The sequence below is a fragment of the Stegostoma tigrinum genome, chromosome 6 (assembly GCF_030684315.1).
Source record: "Stegostoma tigrinum isolate sSteTig4 chromosome 6, sSteTig4.hap1, whole genome shotgun sequence".
In the NCBI taxonomy this organism is placed as follows: Eukaryota; Metazoa; Chordata; class Chondrichthyes; order Orectolobiformes; family Stegostomatidae; genus Stegostoma; species Stegostoma tigrinum.
Genome location: NC_081359.1, coordinates 90,807,446 through 90,825,331, shown reverse-complemented (window position 1 = coordinate 90,825,331; position 17,886 = coordinate 90,807,446). Strand labels below are relative to the sequence as shown.

Genomic DNA, 17,886 nt, shown 5'->3' with positions numbered 1-17,886 from the left:
AAGCGGAGGCTTGGGGCCGCTTTGCAGAACACCTCCGCTCAGCTCACAACAAACAACTGCACCTCCCAGTCGCAAACCACTTCCACTCCCCCTCCCATTCTTTAGATGACATGTCCATCATGGGCCTCCTGCAGTGCCACAATGATGCCACCCGAAGGTTGCAGGAACAGCAACTCATATTCCGCCTGGGAACCCTGCAGCCTAATGGCATCAATGTGGACTTCATCAGTTTCAAAATCTCCCCTTCCCCCACCACATCCCTAAACCAGCCCAGTTCGTCCCCTCCCCCCACTGCACCACACAACCAGCCCAGCTCTTCCCCTCCACGCACTGCATCCCAAAACCAGTCCAACCTGTCTCTGCCTCCCTAACCTGTTCTTCCTCTCACCCATCCCTTCCTCCCACCTCAAGCCGCACCCCCATCTACCTACTAACCTCATCCCACCTCCTTGACCTGTCCGTCTTCCCTGGACTGACCTATCCCCTCCTATACTCTCTCCACCTATCTTCTTTTCTCTCCATCTTCGGTCCGCCTCTCCCTCTCTCCCTATTTATTCCAGAACCCTCACCCCATCCCCCTCTCTGATGAAGGGTCTAGGCCCGAAACGTCAGCTTTTGTGCTCCTGAGATGCTGCTTGGCCTGCTGTGTTCATCCAGCCTCACATTTTATTATCTTGGATTCTCCAGCATCTGCAGTTCCCATTATCTCTGCCTTGGATGTTTATATATTTTTGATAGACTCTGCAAGATTTGCCGCAGAGAAGTTCCTTGTGAATGAAAGCTCATGGAAGATGACAATTAATATGTATCAAAGACAATTTAGCCAGTTATCACAGGGAAAATATTCACCACTTAAATATTTAAAAATAAGTGATTACATTTTCTTTATCACTAAACTTCCCTGTGCTACTTTACAAAAGATGACAATTCTCCCTTGCATAGTCATTGACATTGCTTAACTTGATCTTGCCCTGTACAACTTCAAGGCCTTTGTATATGAACCCCAAGTTTTGCTCTCCATAGAAGTTCAACCAGTTTTCTTTTGGGTAAGATAACAGGTCAGAATTGGAGCCCAAGAAATTCCTGGTATGAATGTCTCAATACCAAATATACATGCTGAGCAACAATAAGTTTGAGGGGGCCAGATCCAATGAAACAATACTGCATAAAGGAACAATCAGCCAGAGACTCGAATGCATGCAGGTCTGTCCCACTTTGTCCACTTAATCCAAAAGAGCAAAAACTGTTCATCATTTTCAGGCTCTCACTTATTGAACGGCCAAGTTGCAATTTTTTGGGAAAGTCACTTGTAAAGAATAATTCAGCAATTTGGAGTGACAGTTTACACATTTTAAAAACTGTAAGTTGAAAATAGTCTTCAGCTACATAGTTTATAGAGCAACAAGGGTAGATAGCTATGCTATCCCATTGTGGAACCAACATTGACATCCATTTTCTGTCCACTCTTTCAAATAAATAATCTATACTCACCATAATCTAATCCATTTTATCTATTTGATCCCCGGATTACATTTTTTTAACAAATTTTGACTCCTTATTATTTAATTTTTAGGAACAATGCAAGTCCCTTGGACATAAACAATAAACTCGGATAATCTTTAATAGTAACAATATAATGTGACTAAAAACAATACTTTGAAAATCTTGTCACATAGAACTAGTTCAAGAAAGTTCTGGTGCATTGAATAAATTTTACATTTAAATAAAGAAAGCTTCAAAAGTGATTAAATTGACAATAGTAAAGTGGGCTGAGTTTTTAAATATGTAAATTCACTTTGAAGCAATGCAGAATAAAGCCCATTTATGTATTTAACTAGCTGTGGTGGGCAAACTATTAACGTCTATAAAGGAACCGGATGCATAGCTGAAAACGAAGATTGTTGATTAATGAAAGATCAGGGAGTGGGGTGTTAATTGTGCAGATTTTTCAAAGACTGGCATTGACCCAAAGGTCCAAATGGCATTCCTATGTGCAGTATGATTAATTGAAACAAGGCAAGAAAAGCCTTGCATAATGGGAAAAAACTGGGAATCCACCAGACTTTATTAGACACAAACAACAGGGGCACAAAAAAAGTATTAAGGCATGCAAACTAAGAGATAAGACCAAGATTATCAATATTTTTATAATCTACCACAAGTGAGCGCAACGTTTCAAGAAGACAGCTCACCACCACCTATTCAACAGCGACTAGAGACAGGCAATAAAATATGGTCAGCCAGCAATGCCCATCTCCCAAAAGTGAATAAAGAAATCCATACGACAAGTTGCACAAGTGACCATGGGCTCATAGTTAGGTGACATTATCATATATGAAATGGTACTGGTTAGTTGGTCATTAAAGTTTGGTGGGATGTTATGAAAAGAGGGATTGTGGAAAAAAATGCTAACAGGTAAATTAAAAAGGAATTCCAACGGGCGGGAAGAGGCTCGTAAAAAGCCAAGGAGGGGTGAAGGACTAATCAGGAAATAAAAACAGGATGATACACCTCAAAGCAAGGTCATAGCTGAAATATTAAATGAATACTTTGCATCTGTCTTTACTGAGGGCAGAGATGCTGTTCAAGGCACAGTGACTGAAGGATGAAACTCAACACTGGGAGCTTTTAAAATAATTATCCAGAAAATAATGGATAAATTGTTCGTACTTAAAAGTTGATAAAGATCAGGGAGTACTGGCAGGCTCAAAAATTATGTCTTCAAACTACTGGTTAAAGATGTAGGTTTGCTCAAGACAATTGAATCAGTTCTACGACCCTTTGGCCTTTTCCTTCTATATTCTGTGCCTGATGCCACCTCTCTACCACCCGAAGAAAGCACAAGACTCTGGAAGTTTGTGTTTTCAAATAAACCTGTTGGACTATAACCTGGTACTGTGTGATTTTTGACCTTGTCCAGTCCAGTCCAATGCTGATACCTCCACATCTGAGCCAGAAATCAAGTTATACACTGTAACATATCATGACAACAGGTTGATTTCAAAAAGTACGTTAGTCAGATAGGATGAGAGATGATGGGAACTGCAGATGCTGGAGAATCCAAGATAAAGTGTGAAGCTGGATGAACACAGCAGGCCAAGCAGAATCTTAGGAACACAAAAGCTGACGTTTCAGGCTTAGACCGATGAAGGGTCTAGGCCCAAAACGTCAGCTTTTGTGCTCTTAAGATGCTGCTTGGCTTACTGTCAAATAGCTTCTGTCCACCTTTGCTATGCCTCGAGAAAGAAAAGTTCCCGTAACTTATCAGGAAAGATTTCTCAGCGAGTTTTGAGAAGATTTGTAGCTCAGGTTGAGGTTCTGGATGTGAGTTTGCTCGCTGAGCTGGAAGGTTCGTTTTCAGACGTTTCGTTACCATTCTAGGTAACAGCATCAGTGAGCCTCCGACAAAGCGCTGGTGTTATGTCCCGCTTTCTATTTATCTGGTTAGGTTTCCTTGGGTTGGTGATGTCATTGCCTGTTCTTTTTCTCAGGGGATGGTAGATTGGGTCCAAATCAATGTGTTTGTTGATGGAGTTCCGGTTGGAATGCCATGCTTCCAGGAATTCTCGTGCATGTCTCTGTTTGGCTTGTCCTAGGATGGATGTGTTGTCCCAATCAAAGTGGTGTCCTTCCTCATCTGTATGTAAAGATTTCTCACTTAAGGAACCCTCAGCTGCTTAGCTAAGAGATCTTAAAGATCAGCAAAAGACATGAAGTCTACTGGAATTAGAAAAGAGCTCAATAGCACATAATTGGAGATTATTCAAGTATAAAATTGGGTTTCACCAAGACTTCTTTCATGAGGATATTTGTAAACAAGCTTGCAATGTCAAACAAGAAAACAGATTACTATCCATACATAAATCAAGGATCCATCTTGTCCAGATACAAACAAAAACATTTATGTTCAAGTTTTGTGGTTTTTGTTTATTATCCAAGAGTTTAGGAAACCTATAGCTCCCTGTTTATTTCTCCATTGCAATACCTCAGCTAATCAGAACCAACTTGTCAACCAAACTGCACCATTTTCTCCTGAGTGTAAATTATTGTGATCACCTGCAAATTGGCATTCTTGAGTTTGTTCTGATGAGTGCAAAATCAAAGGCTTTGGCTGCATGTCTGCTATATTCAAATTCTGTATGACCAAGTGACTGTAAGTACATTTATGTATCCAGGTACACAAAAGCTCAACTATAAAAAGAATAATGAGACATTAGCTTTTTCTCAAGGTTTAGAATTATGTTTTAGTTGTCATCCTTTCATCAGACTCCATCTGCAGTCCTTCATTGAGCCACTAGTACACTGTTGTATTCATCAGAATACTAGAGAACCAAAGGATAAATGATAATAACATCTCAAAAATCTAGCTTATATTGCCTCATGTCTAAAAGGTGGGTCTAACTTAACCTGATTGCACTGAGGTGAACATCCTGAACAAAGAATACAAACTTAAAGCCAGAGCTAATGACACTCATAAGCGAAACCAGGAAATAGATTTCCCAGCAGAGATAATGGGGACTGCAGATGCTGGAGAATCCAAGATAACAAAGTGTGGAGCTGGATGAACACAACAGGCCAAGCAGCATCTCAGGAGCACAAAAGCTGACATTTCGGGCCTAGACCCTTCATCAGAGAGCTCTGATGAAGGGTCTAGGCCCGAAACGTCAGCTTTTGTGATCCTGAGATGCTGCTTGGCCTGTTGTGTTCATCCAGCTCCACACTTTTGTTATCAATAGACTTCCCATCTCCACAGAGGACAGTATAGAATTCTAGGACTTTTGGCCCTGAGTCAGAAGTTACACGACAACAGGTTATAGTCCAACAGGTTTATTTGAAATCACAAAATATTGGCACAACGCTCCTTTGTCAAGTGTGACTTTTAGGACAGGACAATGAACAAATAGAAATTGATACATAAGATCAAGAATATTTTTGGCAAGGTAAGTATCAGTCATTATCTAATTGACTGGATGAACAGGCTCGAGGTAACAAATGGCCGACTCCTGTTCTGAGTATAGTGTTTTGAACCAGAGTTGATTTTCAACTCCTGCATATATATATGTGGTGACATCGGTCTTACAGTTTAAAATATGACCTTGCAGCCCATCTTGTTCACACTAGTCATGAATTACCTATCGACTGTAGTCCCACTTTCCAGCACTTGATCTGTAGTGTTGAATACTGTGTTATTTCAAATGTTCATCTAAATACTTAAAGCATTGTAATGATTCTTGCCTCTACCACACTTCTGTGCACGCAAAAGTTACCTGACACTTTTAGTCTTAAGCATGGATATTGTTACATTTGAACATGGACTGCTTCAGAATATGAAGAATTGGGAAAAGTACTGAACATAAGTGCAATTATCAGCAAACATTTGCGGCACAGTGGCTCAGTGGTTAGCACTGCAGCCTCACAGCACCAGGGACCCGGGTTCGATTCCAGCCTCTGTGCAAACTCCACACGGACAGTTGCCTTTCTCCCCATGTCTGCGTGGGTTTCCTCCCACAGTCCAAAGATGTGCAGGCTAGGTGGATCAGCCATGCTAAATTGCCCATAGTGTTCAGGGATGTGTGGGTTATAGGGGGAATGGGTCTGGGTCTGGGTGGGATGCTCCAAGGGGCGGTGTGGACTGTTTGGCCCAAAGGGCCTGTTTCCACACAGTAGGGAATCTAATCTAGTCTAATCCCCACTTCTGATCTTATGATGGAGAAAATCATTGAAGAAGCAGCTGAAGATTGTTGGGCATAGGACACTTTTCCAAGGAACTCCAGCAGATACCCTGGAGCTGAGATGATTGGCCTCCAACAACTACAGCCATCTTCCTTTATGCAGATTTGATTTCTACCAGCAAAGAAATCCCCCCCAAACTCCTGACTTCTGCTTTACTAGGGGTCCTTGACGCCCCACTCAAGTTAAATGCTGGATTGATGTCAAGGACAGTAACTCACCTAAAAAAATTCTACAAAGATCCTTACTAACGTGCTGATCCAATTTCCTATTTCAAGAGCATCTCCACCTCCTTCTCCCTCTTTCTGCCTGTCCTAAAGATTGAACACCTTTGAATATTGTTTTCAGTGGCTGGTCAACACATAGCCATGTTTCTTGAATGGCTGGAATCACTTTGCACCCATGTGTCATCCATCCTAATGAATGCATTCAGGTAAAAATGTCATTAACTTTTTTTTTCACATTATGATGCACTCAAAAAGAGTTTGTTTCTCTTCCACACTCTTCTACACTTCTTTCCACTTGATGTTCAAGCTGAATTAATTTCAACATCAAATCTCCTTTAAAAGGATCACTCCCCACCTTTACTCGCCTCTCCACCTATCTTCTCTATCCATCTTTTGTCCGCCTCCCCCTCTCCCCATTCCCCTTTTCTGATGAAGGGTCTAAGCCTGAAACATCAGCTTTTGTGTTCCTAAGATGCTGCTTGGCCTGCTGTGCTCATCCAGCTCCACACTGTTATCTCAGGCTCCCCAGCATCTGCAGTTCCCATTATCTCCAGTCCCAGTCTTGTTTTGGCTAACTCATCCAGCTTGTACAGGTCCTACCTGCCCCAGAACTGGTCTCAATGCCTCAGCATTCTGATGCTCTCCCTCCTATTCTCTAGGAAATATTAACCTGGTCAGTCCTCCTGTACAGGAAGGCCCATCACTTTTCCATGAGACCAGTGACCTTCCACAGCGCCACTCACAGGTGAAGACTCCCTCACCTCACTGTCCCTTTATCCAATCAAACTTCTTTAGTGATGTTAGAGCTCCAGGAAAGACATCATTTCATCATACTACTCACTCATACTCAAACTGACAAAAATTCAGCATTCCAAGCCTCCGACTCGCTCTTGCGGTCACAAAATGTCAATGGCTCATACAGGTCACATTTTGATCCAAGGAAACTTGCTGGTGCATGATTCAGTGATAGTAATGTCACTGGATGTCAAGAGGGACTTATCGGATTCTCAAAATAGTCACGGCCTGGCACCTTATGAAGGTTACTTGTTACCTGCCTGTCATCCATTCCCAATTACCCTTGAATTGAATGGTTTGGTAGAGTCATTTCAAAGACAGCAATTACAGCTAACTGCAGGATAATCAATCTGGATCCCAACTGAGACCATACCACCTCAGGACAAAATTTCAAACATTAATGGTAACTATGAACATTTGTTCTTGACACTATCCTGCAATTCCAGATTTTATGACCAACCAGCTACTTTGGTTGAATTTGAACCTCTGTTCACTGACTGTTATCGTGGAGAAGCTGAGCAGTTGCAATGTATGGTGCTGTTTGTAATCTGCAAAAAATCCCTACTTCTGAGCATGAGATATAGGGAAGTAGTTGATAAACTAGCTGAAAGAGGACTAAAACACCATTCTAAGCAAATGCACAATTCAGATGATTATCTTTGAAAAAACAATATGTTTGAGCAGTATTTTTGCCAGGATTCTTTCATAACACAAAAGGTGGTAGTTGCCAGTGTGGCAAGGGTAACTGCTCTTAGCTTAAGGACAGCTTTTTTGTCTGTTTGGATCAAGGCTGTAATGAAAACAGAAAAGGTGAAAAGTCACCAGAAATCTTGACAATACAAGCCTGGCAGAGTAATCATTAAGCACCACAAGAAACCAATGCAAAGTTCCCTTGTTGTTTTGAAAACATATCCATATACCACAATTTACAGATCTGATGAAGTGCAATAGCTAGAGAGACATCCCACTGTACTCCAAATCATGTACATTCCATGAGACTGCCACAAATGGGAAAAAACCATGGAATGTATTTAACACTGCATTCTTGGCTTGAAATTACAGGGTCCTATCAACTGAGTCACCAGGACAAGTTGTGTAGTTGTGATGAAACATTTAATTTAAAATTTTAAACTGTATGGGACAAAGCACAGCTTTACTAGCTTCAGGTTGTCTGGGATCACAACAACTTGGAATGAAAGAAACAGCAACCTTTTTCTTTTGTTTTATTTGAACAAGTACAGAAAATTAGATACTGCTCTATGTTGGTATGCCTGTAGAGACAAAAAAACAACAAATTAGATTCAAAGCTAGCAAATTATATTCACAGATATCAATTAGTCACCAACCTTCTCAGACAAATGCCTCAAAGTCATCAATAGAAGGGACAGCACTCAGGACTCCAAATTCAAAAGCACAGAACATGCTAAATGGATCAAGAAGCCTGAGACAGGTCAAATCCCATCAGACTCGTCATCAAGCATCACTGAAGGATGAATTTCAAAAAGCAGCAACGTGCCAAATGAGAAAAATTCACATGCCTCTCATTAAGCTTGAGCTACAAAGGCCAGGAAAGCTCCATCACCAATTCTTGTAAACATTTCTGAAACAAATCCCCCCGCCCCCCCAAGGTAACTCTCTTCCCTACTTCAAATAGTTACAGGCTAATGAATCATACATTAATAAGCTAGTTGCATTGGTAGAAGAGATCATCAGAAGCAATGACCAAATTCTAAAATACTTAGCTTCTATTAACCAGTCAACTGTGAAGATGTGTAAACCCAAGAATCTAAACTCCAGTTGCACAACACCCAGAAGCTGTTCTGGATGTTATGTTTTAATTTTTTTGTTTAAAAACAGCTCAAAACACTGGTGAGGAGCATTTATTGCCCACCAGTTACCTGGAGAAACTAGTGATTAATTATTTTACATTGCAGTGGCTTGATTACTCAGGAGGGGATTACATCAATTACAGGAAGAAGCTGAAGCTATAATTAGACCACAGCTAATTTAAAATCAAAGATTCCAGCAGCAATTCCAATCAACATTCTATACAGAGATATGAGAAATTTCCATTCCGCATTGACTTGCTAAGGATATTATGACACATCGTTAGAACAGAAGGAAAGATACCAATTATGCAGTCGGAACTGGTCCAGGCTGCTGGATCACAGGTTGCTCTGGTTTGCCTCCCTTCTGTTCTGAAATTGGTGTAGTTGGCAAGATCTCATCCTTGGGCTCAACGATGCTGACATGATCAGGCAGAGGTTTCTTGGGTCCAATTTTACCACTTGGGTCCCACGGCAGCATGATTTTAACTTTAATTCCCAATACACCTGTAAAAGAATATGTCAGCTTTAGAACAGAATAGATACAAAACCATTAGGTATGTTATTAAAACACCAATTTAATTATGTAGTGTAATGCACTACTAAATGAATTATTAGATGGGCTGACAGCTTACTCGAAACCACTTCAAATAACTGAATGCATTCTTGGAACACCAGAGAAGAAAACTAGCATTGCAGTCTCCTACACAATGTAAGTGGGTAGATCAGAGCTGGACTAACGTCCCAGTCACAAAGTCTAATCACAATTACTCAGCAGGTGCATATGAATAAAGCGCACAAAAACAAAGTATCAGACACACTAACACCAATGAAACCCTATTCCAATGCACTCAAGAAAAGATAACTTTAATGCAAATCCCTCTCTCACCTTGTCTTAGCAGTACATGGCGTACAGCTGTATCAACATAGTAGTTCACTGGGTCACCACTATGAATCATCAGACCATCAACAAATTTCATGGACTTGGCTCTCTGGCCTCGGAGTTTTCCGGAAACCACCACCTCGCAGCCCTTGGCCCCACTTTCCATAATGAAGCGAAGAACACCATAGCATGCTCTAGGGAAGAGGGGGAAATGCATTTTTAATGCCTTCAGCTTAATAGCAACCTAAATGTCAACACCAAAACAAACAATTAATAAGCAGTAAAAATAATCAAGATGGTGGTGAGAGAAAGTAGGAACTACAGATGCATGAGAATCAGAGATAACAAGGTATAGACTGGATGAACACCAGGAGGAGGATCTAGGCCAGAAACGTCAGCTTTCCTGCTCCTACGATGCTGCTTGGCACACTGTTCATCCAGCTCTACACCTTGTTATCAAGATGGTGGCACTGGGGATGGGTGCCAGAGAAGAAACCATAAAGACACATCATTGATTGGCATATTTATTCTAATTAATAGTTTAATTTTCCTTTCATACAAAATGCCTTTCTCTCCCCATTTATTGGCCTAGCAAACACTAAGCAGTAGTGCCAAACAACCAACTCATTTGCTGAGCTCAAAGTAATTATTTTGCCACTTAATTTGTAGTGTGTAGCATATTTTGCATAGAACATTACAGCACAGTACAGGCCCTTCGGCCCTCGATGTTGTGCCAACCTCATGCCGATCTCAAGCCCATCTAACTTACACTATTCCACGTACGTCCATATGCTTGTCCAATGACAACTTAAATGTACCTAAAGTTGGCAAATCTACTACCATTGCAGGCAAAGCGTTTCATTCCCTTACTTCCAAGTAAAGAAACTACCTCTGACATCTGTCCTATATCTTTCACCCCTCAATTTAAAGCTATGCCCCCTCATGCTTGCTGTCACCATCCTAGGAAAGGCTCTCCCTATCCACCCTATCTAACCCTCTGATTATTTTATATGTTTCAATTAAGTCACCTCTCAACCTTCTTCTCTTATGAAAACAGCCTCAAGTCCCTCAGCCTTTCCTCGTAAGACCTTCCCTCCATACCAGGCAACATCCTAGTAAATCTCCTCTGCACCCTTTCCAAAGCTTCCACATCCTTCTTATAATGCGGTGACCAGAACTGGACACAATACTCCAAGTGCAGCCGCACCAGAGTTTTGTACAGCTTCACCATAACCTCTTGGTTCTGGAACTCGATCCCTCTATTAAAAGCTAAACACTGTATGCCTTCTTAACAGCCCTGTCAACCTGGGTGGCAACCTAAGGATTTATGTACATGGACACAGATCTCTCTGCTCATCTACACTACTAAGAATCTTACCATTAGCCTTGTACTTTTATTTCCAGTTATTCCTACCAAAGTGCATCACCTCACACTTGTCTGCATGAAACTCCATTTGCCACCTCTCAGCCCAGCTCTGCAGCTTATCTATGTCTCTCTGCAACCTACAGCATCCTTCATCACTGTCCACAACTCTGACCTTCGTGTTGTCTGCAAATTTACTAACCCATCCTTCTACGCCCTCATCCAGGTCATTATAAAAATGACAAACAGCAGTGGACCCAACACCGACCCTTGCGGTACACCACTAGCAACTGGTCTCCAGGATGAAGATTTCCCATCAACTACCACCGTCTTCTTTCAGCAAGCCAATTTCCGATCCAAACTGCTATATCTCCCACAATTCCATTCCTCCACATTTTGTACAATAGGTGGGGTTGGTCACAAAAAGCTTGTTAATGACTTCCTCTTCCATCCCTTGATTAAAGGATGCTTGCAAATAGCGCAGAAAGGTTGCTCCAAATGGGGCGCAGAGATGGAGAGCAGGCAGTGTATTGAACAGGTCAGAGAAGAGAGTCAGGTCTGCATAGATGATTTCAACAGTTGAGAGATATGAATTGCTATTGGGAGGACAAGCCTTAAGTTTGTTCTCAGTGCAAGAACTCCCAGTCGCACTGTCAAAAATGTCCACTCTTGCTAGTGAATGCAGATAAATTTAGCTTGGAGGACATGACAGCCAAATTCAACAATGTTCAAATTTGTCTTGCATCTTGTCACACTTTAGTACAGCTCACTAGTCAGCAGTTAGGAAAAGCAATTGACTGTTCACTGCTATTCCCCATTGCAAAGATAATAGAAATACTGTGTTTGACTTCACTAAGTAATAATTTGAGATAATTTGAATCTGATAGCTTGTAGTCTGCATGGTCTGGTTTCACAGGCTGTAAATGGACTCTCAGGTATCACAAAGCCTACTCAATTAGTTTACTAAATTAAAGTAGGAACTCAAGAAGCCACAAATCTTTAATTTTTGATTCAGCTGGGAACAAAGATTTACTAATGCACTGAAGCACAGAAGTTCAGTAACATGTCAAAATGGTCCATAAAAGAATTATAATGTGGATACAAACTGCTTCACTTAGTATTAGGCTACACTTACGATGTAAAGTGGTTCCATCAGTGAGGCTGCAGTTTAAATTTAGAATCTTGGTCTGACCAGACATCAATGCAGACATTCCAGGAGGAAAACACCTCCAACTTGGGAGTCACTTAAGACGTGCTATACTTGCTTATCTTCAGTTTGAAAGAAATGATTGTTTGATTTTAATGTGCAGATATGTTTATATTTACACATTCAGATAAAGCCTTCAGCAAAATGCCAGTGCTGCAAACATATCGCCTCAAGATTGGCTTACTTTGATTACAGATAGATAGCTTCAAGTTCCCAAATCTCATTGCACTTGATTCTCATGTAAAGTTATATTTGCAATAACGTTCAAGTAACCAAACCCTTCAGCTTACCTACGCACTGCCAGGCCTCCTAACAACTTGTAACGCAGGGATTCTGCTTGAGCGATAGCACAAAGCCCTCTTGTGGCAACCTTTTCAGCATAAAGCTGTGAAAGAAAAAACCCAGACAAAATAAAAACATTAACATTGCAGCTACAGCTTCTAGCACTATGAACAGTCAATGCTACAGAGAGCTTAGTTGGAGCCCAGTCCTTCATATTTCACAGTGAGACTTTTGCTGCCACAAGCGACATTTCCTGAGCTGCGTGCAGCCATACCAAGATCCTGTGCGCATCAGCTTCAAGTTCTGGAAATTGCTGCCAAGCAGGAACCTCAGATGCCCATGCAACAAGAAAATCAGAAGAAAAACTGACTTCAGGCATGTTTGGTGTGCAGGGAACTTTGCACTTAGATCAGATTCAATCTCCAACTTAAAATACAGCATCTTAAAATATGTGGCATCCAAAGTCAGATTCAATAAAGGGAAAACAATCTCAGTTGGCAAACCCCATTCAATTCAGGGAATTATTATTCAAAACTATGGGACTAAACCATTAACAGTTAATGTACAAAGTACATCAAGGCTCATACAAAGATAGTAAGTCAGAGTAAGATTTGAGTAGCCCCAACCAATTTTTGCTTATCATGTTTATCAAGCCTTCTCAGACAAATGCCTCAGAGTCATCAAAAAAAGGGACAGACTGTTCTAGGCCCTGAAACTAGCAGCACAGAACATGCCAACTGTACCAGGAGTCCTGACACAACCATACCCCATCAGACTCGTCATCAAGCATCATCACTGAAGGTGAAGGTGGTGAAGAACAGGACTGTTGCTCCTAAATAACCTCCGCATTGCTAAATAACAACACAGCCAATGAGTATCAAGAGAACATCGTGCTTCAATAAAGGTAACTTACCTCAACGCTTCCCTCTGGGAAACCAAATCGCTTCTGAACAACAGCAGTCAGTTCACGGATTCGGCGACCTTTCTCACCCAGAACGTTCTGAGTCCTAATAATGTCAGAAGAAGTTATCATACTTTGGGCAAATTGTTTATGCAACACAACTAATGTGGGCCTACAAAATTTGAAGTGTGAAGTAAAATAATGTAACTAAGGACCCTTTGGATTGTTAAGCTGCTAACATCAATAATTCCATCATTTACTTTTTAAATGAAAGGTAATTACAAAAGTTGATGATTATCATCTCATAACTTTAGGTTTATAAAGTAGCTTATAATCACTACACATTAGAGTTTCACTTGCCATTATCAAAATGCTTTCACTGTGACCGAATTAAATTTGCAAGATCACAGTACAGGTGAATGAACTTCAGACAAGACCATCTTTCAACATCTGACCTGCAGGCTTCTTTTCAGGTTAGGGTGGTGTGTGCTGCAGAAGTATGTATCATACAATAATCGAGCTACACGATGGTGAAGTAGCAGCATAACCAAATGGACTAGAACCTAAGACAACGATCTCAAAATGCACAGTACAAGATGAACCTTAAAGTCTTCAAGTGAGTGTGTAGCAATTTCACCTATACAAAAACAAATGTCAACTGGGAATAGACATGGCATGCAAAATGGTTCTACCAAGTCACATGAAGGACAAAGAAAAGGTAAATAGTTTAATTCATGAAGTAATTACCTGTCAACCACATGAAACAAAAATCAATTTAACTATGTGTTCAGATCAGAGGGGTATTGTAATTCTTGTCAATTTCACCTCCAGCAGGTTTTGGATACACACTGATGTGTTTCTGCACACCTATAGTGAACGTATGAGCTTAACTTCAAAGCCAAAGGTCAATAAGTCCCCTAGACCTGATGAGTTTCATCCTGTGATTTTAAAAGACTAGCTAGTGATACCAGTTGCACTTGTAACTTGCCAAGAATCCTCAGATTCAGGAAAAGACGCAGAGGACTAAATGACAATGCAACACACTTATTGGAAAAAAGTGTGACAAAACAGGTAATTATAAGCCAGTTAGCTTAGCAGGCCATTGGGTAGTGTTCAAAGATATTAAATAAAGAATCTAATATCAGAGCATTTAAAAGCATAAAACAAGTGGAAATTACACATAACAAGTCTACTACAGTTCTTTGGCAACAATAGGTCATTAAAGGGGTACCAGAAGATGTAGTACATTTGGATTGCCTAGAGGCATTCAATAAAGATACTACATTTAAGGCTACTTGTTAGCCCATGGTATGGGGGCTAGTATATTAGCATAGATAAAGGATTGGCTATCTAATACACAGATCAGAGATACAGGAATACATTGTGGGAAAGAGGTTATACGCTTTGGGAGGAAAACTAGAAGAGCTGAATGTTATTTGAATGGGGAAAGATTGCAGAAATTTGAAAGACAGAAGGATTTTGAGGTTTGAGTGTGAAAGTCAATGAAATGCTAGCCAAGCCTCAAGTGGCCACAGGGAAAGCAAACGGACCACAGTACAAAAAGGACTTGCTAAAACTATACAAGGCACTAGTCTGACCATAGCTAGAATTCTATGAACAGTTTTAATATCCCTTACCTAAGGGAAGATGTACCAGCATAAGAGTCACTCTTTTAATCCTTAGCTATGAAAACATTCTTATAAAGGAGATTTGAGCTTCTACTCAGTTTAGGAGAATGAGGCACAATATCATTGAAACACAGATTTCTTAGAGGCTTGACAGCGTGTATGCTGATAGGTTACAGAATTTAGGACCAGAGAACACAATCTCACAGTATGGAGTTGCACATATAAGACAAACAAGGGGAAACAGCTTTTCTTTCAGGAACTCCTTTACAGCAAAGGGCTGTCAAGGTTGGGTCATTAAGTGTTTTGAGACAGACAAGTTAAGAAAAAGGGAATTAAAGGTTATGTACAAAAAGGCAACATGGCAAAGTGGAGTTGAGGATCAACAAATTGGCTACAATATTAATGAATGGCAGTGTGGGCTCAGAGACAAATGGGCTACTTCTGTTGCTATCTTGTGGCTTAAATGTTGAAGCTGAACTTTGGAAATTCAGTCACTATTGAAATGCATGCACACAAGGCAACCAGTCTATACATAGAAAGCTCCCACAAACTGCAAAAAGAGAGAATGACTAGATCAACTATTTCATTAGCTCAGCTGAGGCAGAGTTCACATGCCATTACTGACAGTTTAGTCAACCATCTGGGCAGAAAAGCTGAACGCCTGATGGATGGCAGATTGCAGTGCTACACTGGCATCTCAGTGTAGTGCAATGTGCTCAAGTTGCACTGCCTACAGTCTGTTTTCTCAGCGGCAACAGTATCAATGGCGTGAACTACTACCTTCACCGTTCGGTCAGAGAGGCTAACAAGGCGTACACAATGTGTCAGTCAGAGACAGGGCCCAGTCAGGACCAACCCTCTGGGAGGGGGAAGGGCTACTAGGAACGTCGGCCGCTTAACTGTTTTCTTTTACCTGGTGGCCAAGATGATGATCTCGGTCCTAGTCGGGGTGACGCGGACCTCCACGCCACTGTAGCCATCCTCCGCCAACTCGCGTGTCAGGAACTCGTTGAGCTCGGCCTTGAAGATGCCGTCCGCCACGAACTGAAAACAGACGGCGCCATATTAAAAGTCAGGGGACACCATCCAAATCAATCCTCCTCCATCCGCCGCCGCCAGCATTCGACCCAGCCTCGTTCACCCTCGACGTCCTCTCCCACACTCACCCCCGTCCTTATTTCCTCGATCAGCGTTCCCGCCCTCCCGCTCCGCACCCACTCCCGCCGCTCACCTTCCGTTTCTTGGAGATCTGTGCCGCCATCTTCCTCGACGGGGCCGCGACTGAAAAGGAAGTCAACCCCGGGCTGATGTTATTTAAACAAGCAACCGTTTCCGGTTCGTCTCCTTCCACCAACGGGAATGAAGAACAGCAAGGCACGTGACTGCAGGCGGACACTGTGGCTTCTGGGTTATGTAGTTCATTTCAATTAAAAGCGTACACGTGGAATTACGTGGGAAAGAAACAATCAAAAACCCATCCTACCGGAAAGGTCTAATGTGCATGCTGCAGAATAAATAGGAACGGCTGCTGGAAATCTAAAATTAACAGAAGATACTAAAATCTGACATGGTTGTGGCTGGCCAGCTTGCCGAGCTGGTTCGTTGTTCCGCAGACATAGCATTACCCTGCAGGCTAACATCGACATTGCAGCCGCTGATGAAGCGCTGTTGTGTTTTCCCGCCTGTTATTTAAATAATATTGAAATGAAATACAATGAATTGTCTGCGGAACAACGAATCAGTTGGACATAGAGCAGTTTTTCCGCCGTCTTTGCCTCCATGCCTACTTCTTCAACCGGGAACCTAACCCTCCTTCCACTGACCCCTTCACCCGCTTCCAACACAAGTCCTCCTCCTGGACACCACCCCCAGGCCTCCTACCCTCCCTCGACCTCTTCATCTCCAACTGCCGTCGAGACATCAACCGCCTCAACCTCTCCACCCCTCTCACCCACTCCAACCTCTCCCCCGCAGAACGGGCAGCCCTCCACTCCAACCCCAACCTCACCATCAAACCCGCAGACAAGGGTGGCGCAGTGGTAGTATGGCGCACTGACCTCTACATCGCCGAGGCCAGACACCAACTCTCCGACACCACCTCCTACCGCCCCCTCGATCATGACCCCACACCCGAGCACCAAACCATCATCTCCAACACCATTCACGACCTCATCACCTCAGGGGACCTCCCACCCACAGCCTCCAACCTCATTGTTCCCCAACCCCGCACGGCCCGTTTCTATCTCCTTCCCAAAATCCACAAACCTGCCTGCCCTGGTCGACCCATCATCTCAGCCTGCTACTGCCCCGCCGAACTCATCTCCACCTATCTGGACTCCAATTTCTCCCCTTTGGTCCAGGAACTCCCCACCTACGTCCGTGACACCACCCACGCCCTCCACCTCCTCCAGGACTTCCAATTCCCTGGCCCCCAACTCCTCATATTCACCATGGACGTCCAGTCCCTATACACCTGCATTCCGCATGCAGATGGCCTCAAGGCCCTCCGCTTCTTCCTGTCCCGCAGGCCCGACCAGTCCCCCTCCACCGACACTCATCCACCTAGCTGAACTCGTCCTCACCCTCAACAACTTCTCTTTTGACTCCTCCCACTTCCTACAGACTAAGGGGGTGGCCATGGGCACCCGCATGGGCCCCAGCTATGCCTGCCTCTTTGTAGGTTACGTGGAACAGTCCCTCTTCCGCACCTACACAGGCCCCAAACCCCACTTCTTCCTCCGGTACATTGATGACTGTATCGGCGCCGCCTCTTGCTCCCCAGAGGAGCTCGAACAGTTCATCCACTTCACCAACACCTTCCACCCCAACCTTCAGTTCACCTGGGCCATCTCCAGCACATCCCTCACCTTCCTGGACCTCTCAGTCTCCATCCCAGGCAACCAGCTTGTAACTGATGTCCATTTCAAGCCCACCGACTCCCACAGCTACCTAGAATACACCTCCTCCCACCCACCCTCCTGCAAAAATTCCATCCCCTATTCCCAATTCCTCCGCCTCCGCCGCATCTGCTCCCACGATAAGAC

General features: G+C 42.7%; 1 protein-coding gene and 2 non-coding genes across 3 annotated transcripts; all 3 read right to left on the bottom strand.

The window, feature by feature from the left end:
- Positions 1-7,960: 7,960 nt before the first annotated feature.
- On the bottom strand, positions 7,961-16,190 carry rps3 (ribosomal protein S3). Its single transcript, XM_048532890.2, has 7 exons — positions 16,074-16,190; positions 15,756-15,886; positions 13,227-13,320; positions 12,322-12,416; positions 9,468-9,655; positions 8,883-9,085; positions 7,961-8,023 (listed from the first exon to the last, which is right to left on the bottom strand). Exons 1-6 carry the CDS (start codon positions 16,101-16,103, stop codon positions 8,886-8,888), a joined length of 738 nt encoding a protein of 245 aa, XP_048388847.1. The 5' UTR covers positions 16,104-16,190; the 3' UTR covers positions 7,961-8,023; positions 8,883-8,885.
- Positions 8,098-8,241, bottom strand: LOC125453737 (small nucleolar RNA SNORD15). Its single transcript, XR_007247842.1, has one exon. It is a non-coding gene; the product is annotated as a small nucleolar RNA SNORD15 (small nucleolar RNA).
- Positions 12,967-13,114, bottom strand: LOC125453736 (small nucleolar RNA SNORD15). The gene has a single exon (XR_007247841.2). It is a non-coding gene; the product is annotated as a small nucleolar RNA SNORD15 (small nucleolar RNA).
- Positions 16,191-17,886: the final 1,696 nt, after the last annotated feature.

Excerpts from the sequence above, each read along its gene's own strand:
- rps3 (XM_048532890.2), bottom strand. The coding sequence starts at position 16,103 with ATGGCGGCACAGATCTCCAAGAAACGGAAG. Across the intron at positions 12,417-13,226 it reads TCCCAGAGGGAAGCGTTGAG|CTTTATGCTGAAAAGGTTGC; the intron begins GTAAGTTACCTT and ends TTTCTTTCACAG. Across the intron at positions 9,086-9,467 it reads CCATGTACTGCTAAGACAAG|GTGTATTGGGAATTAAAGTT; the intron begins GTGAGAGAGGGA and ends ATTCTTTTACAG.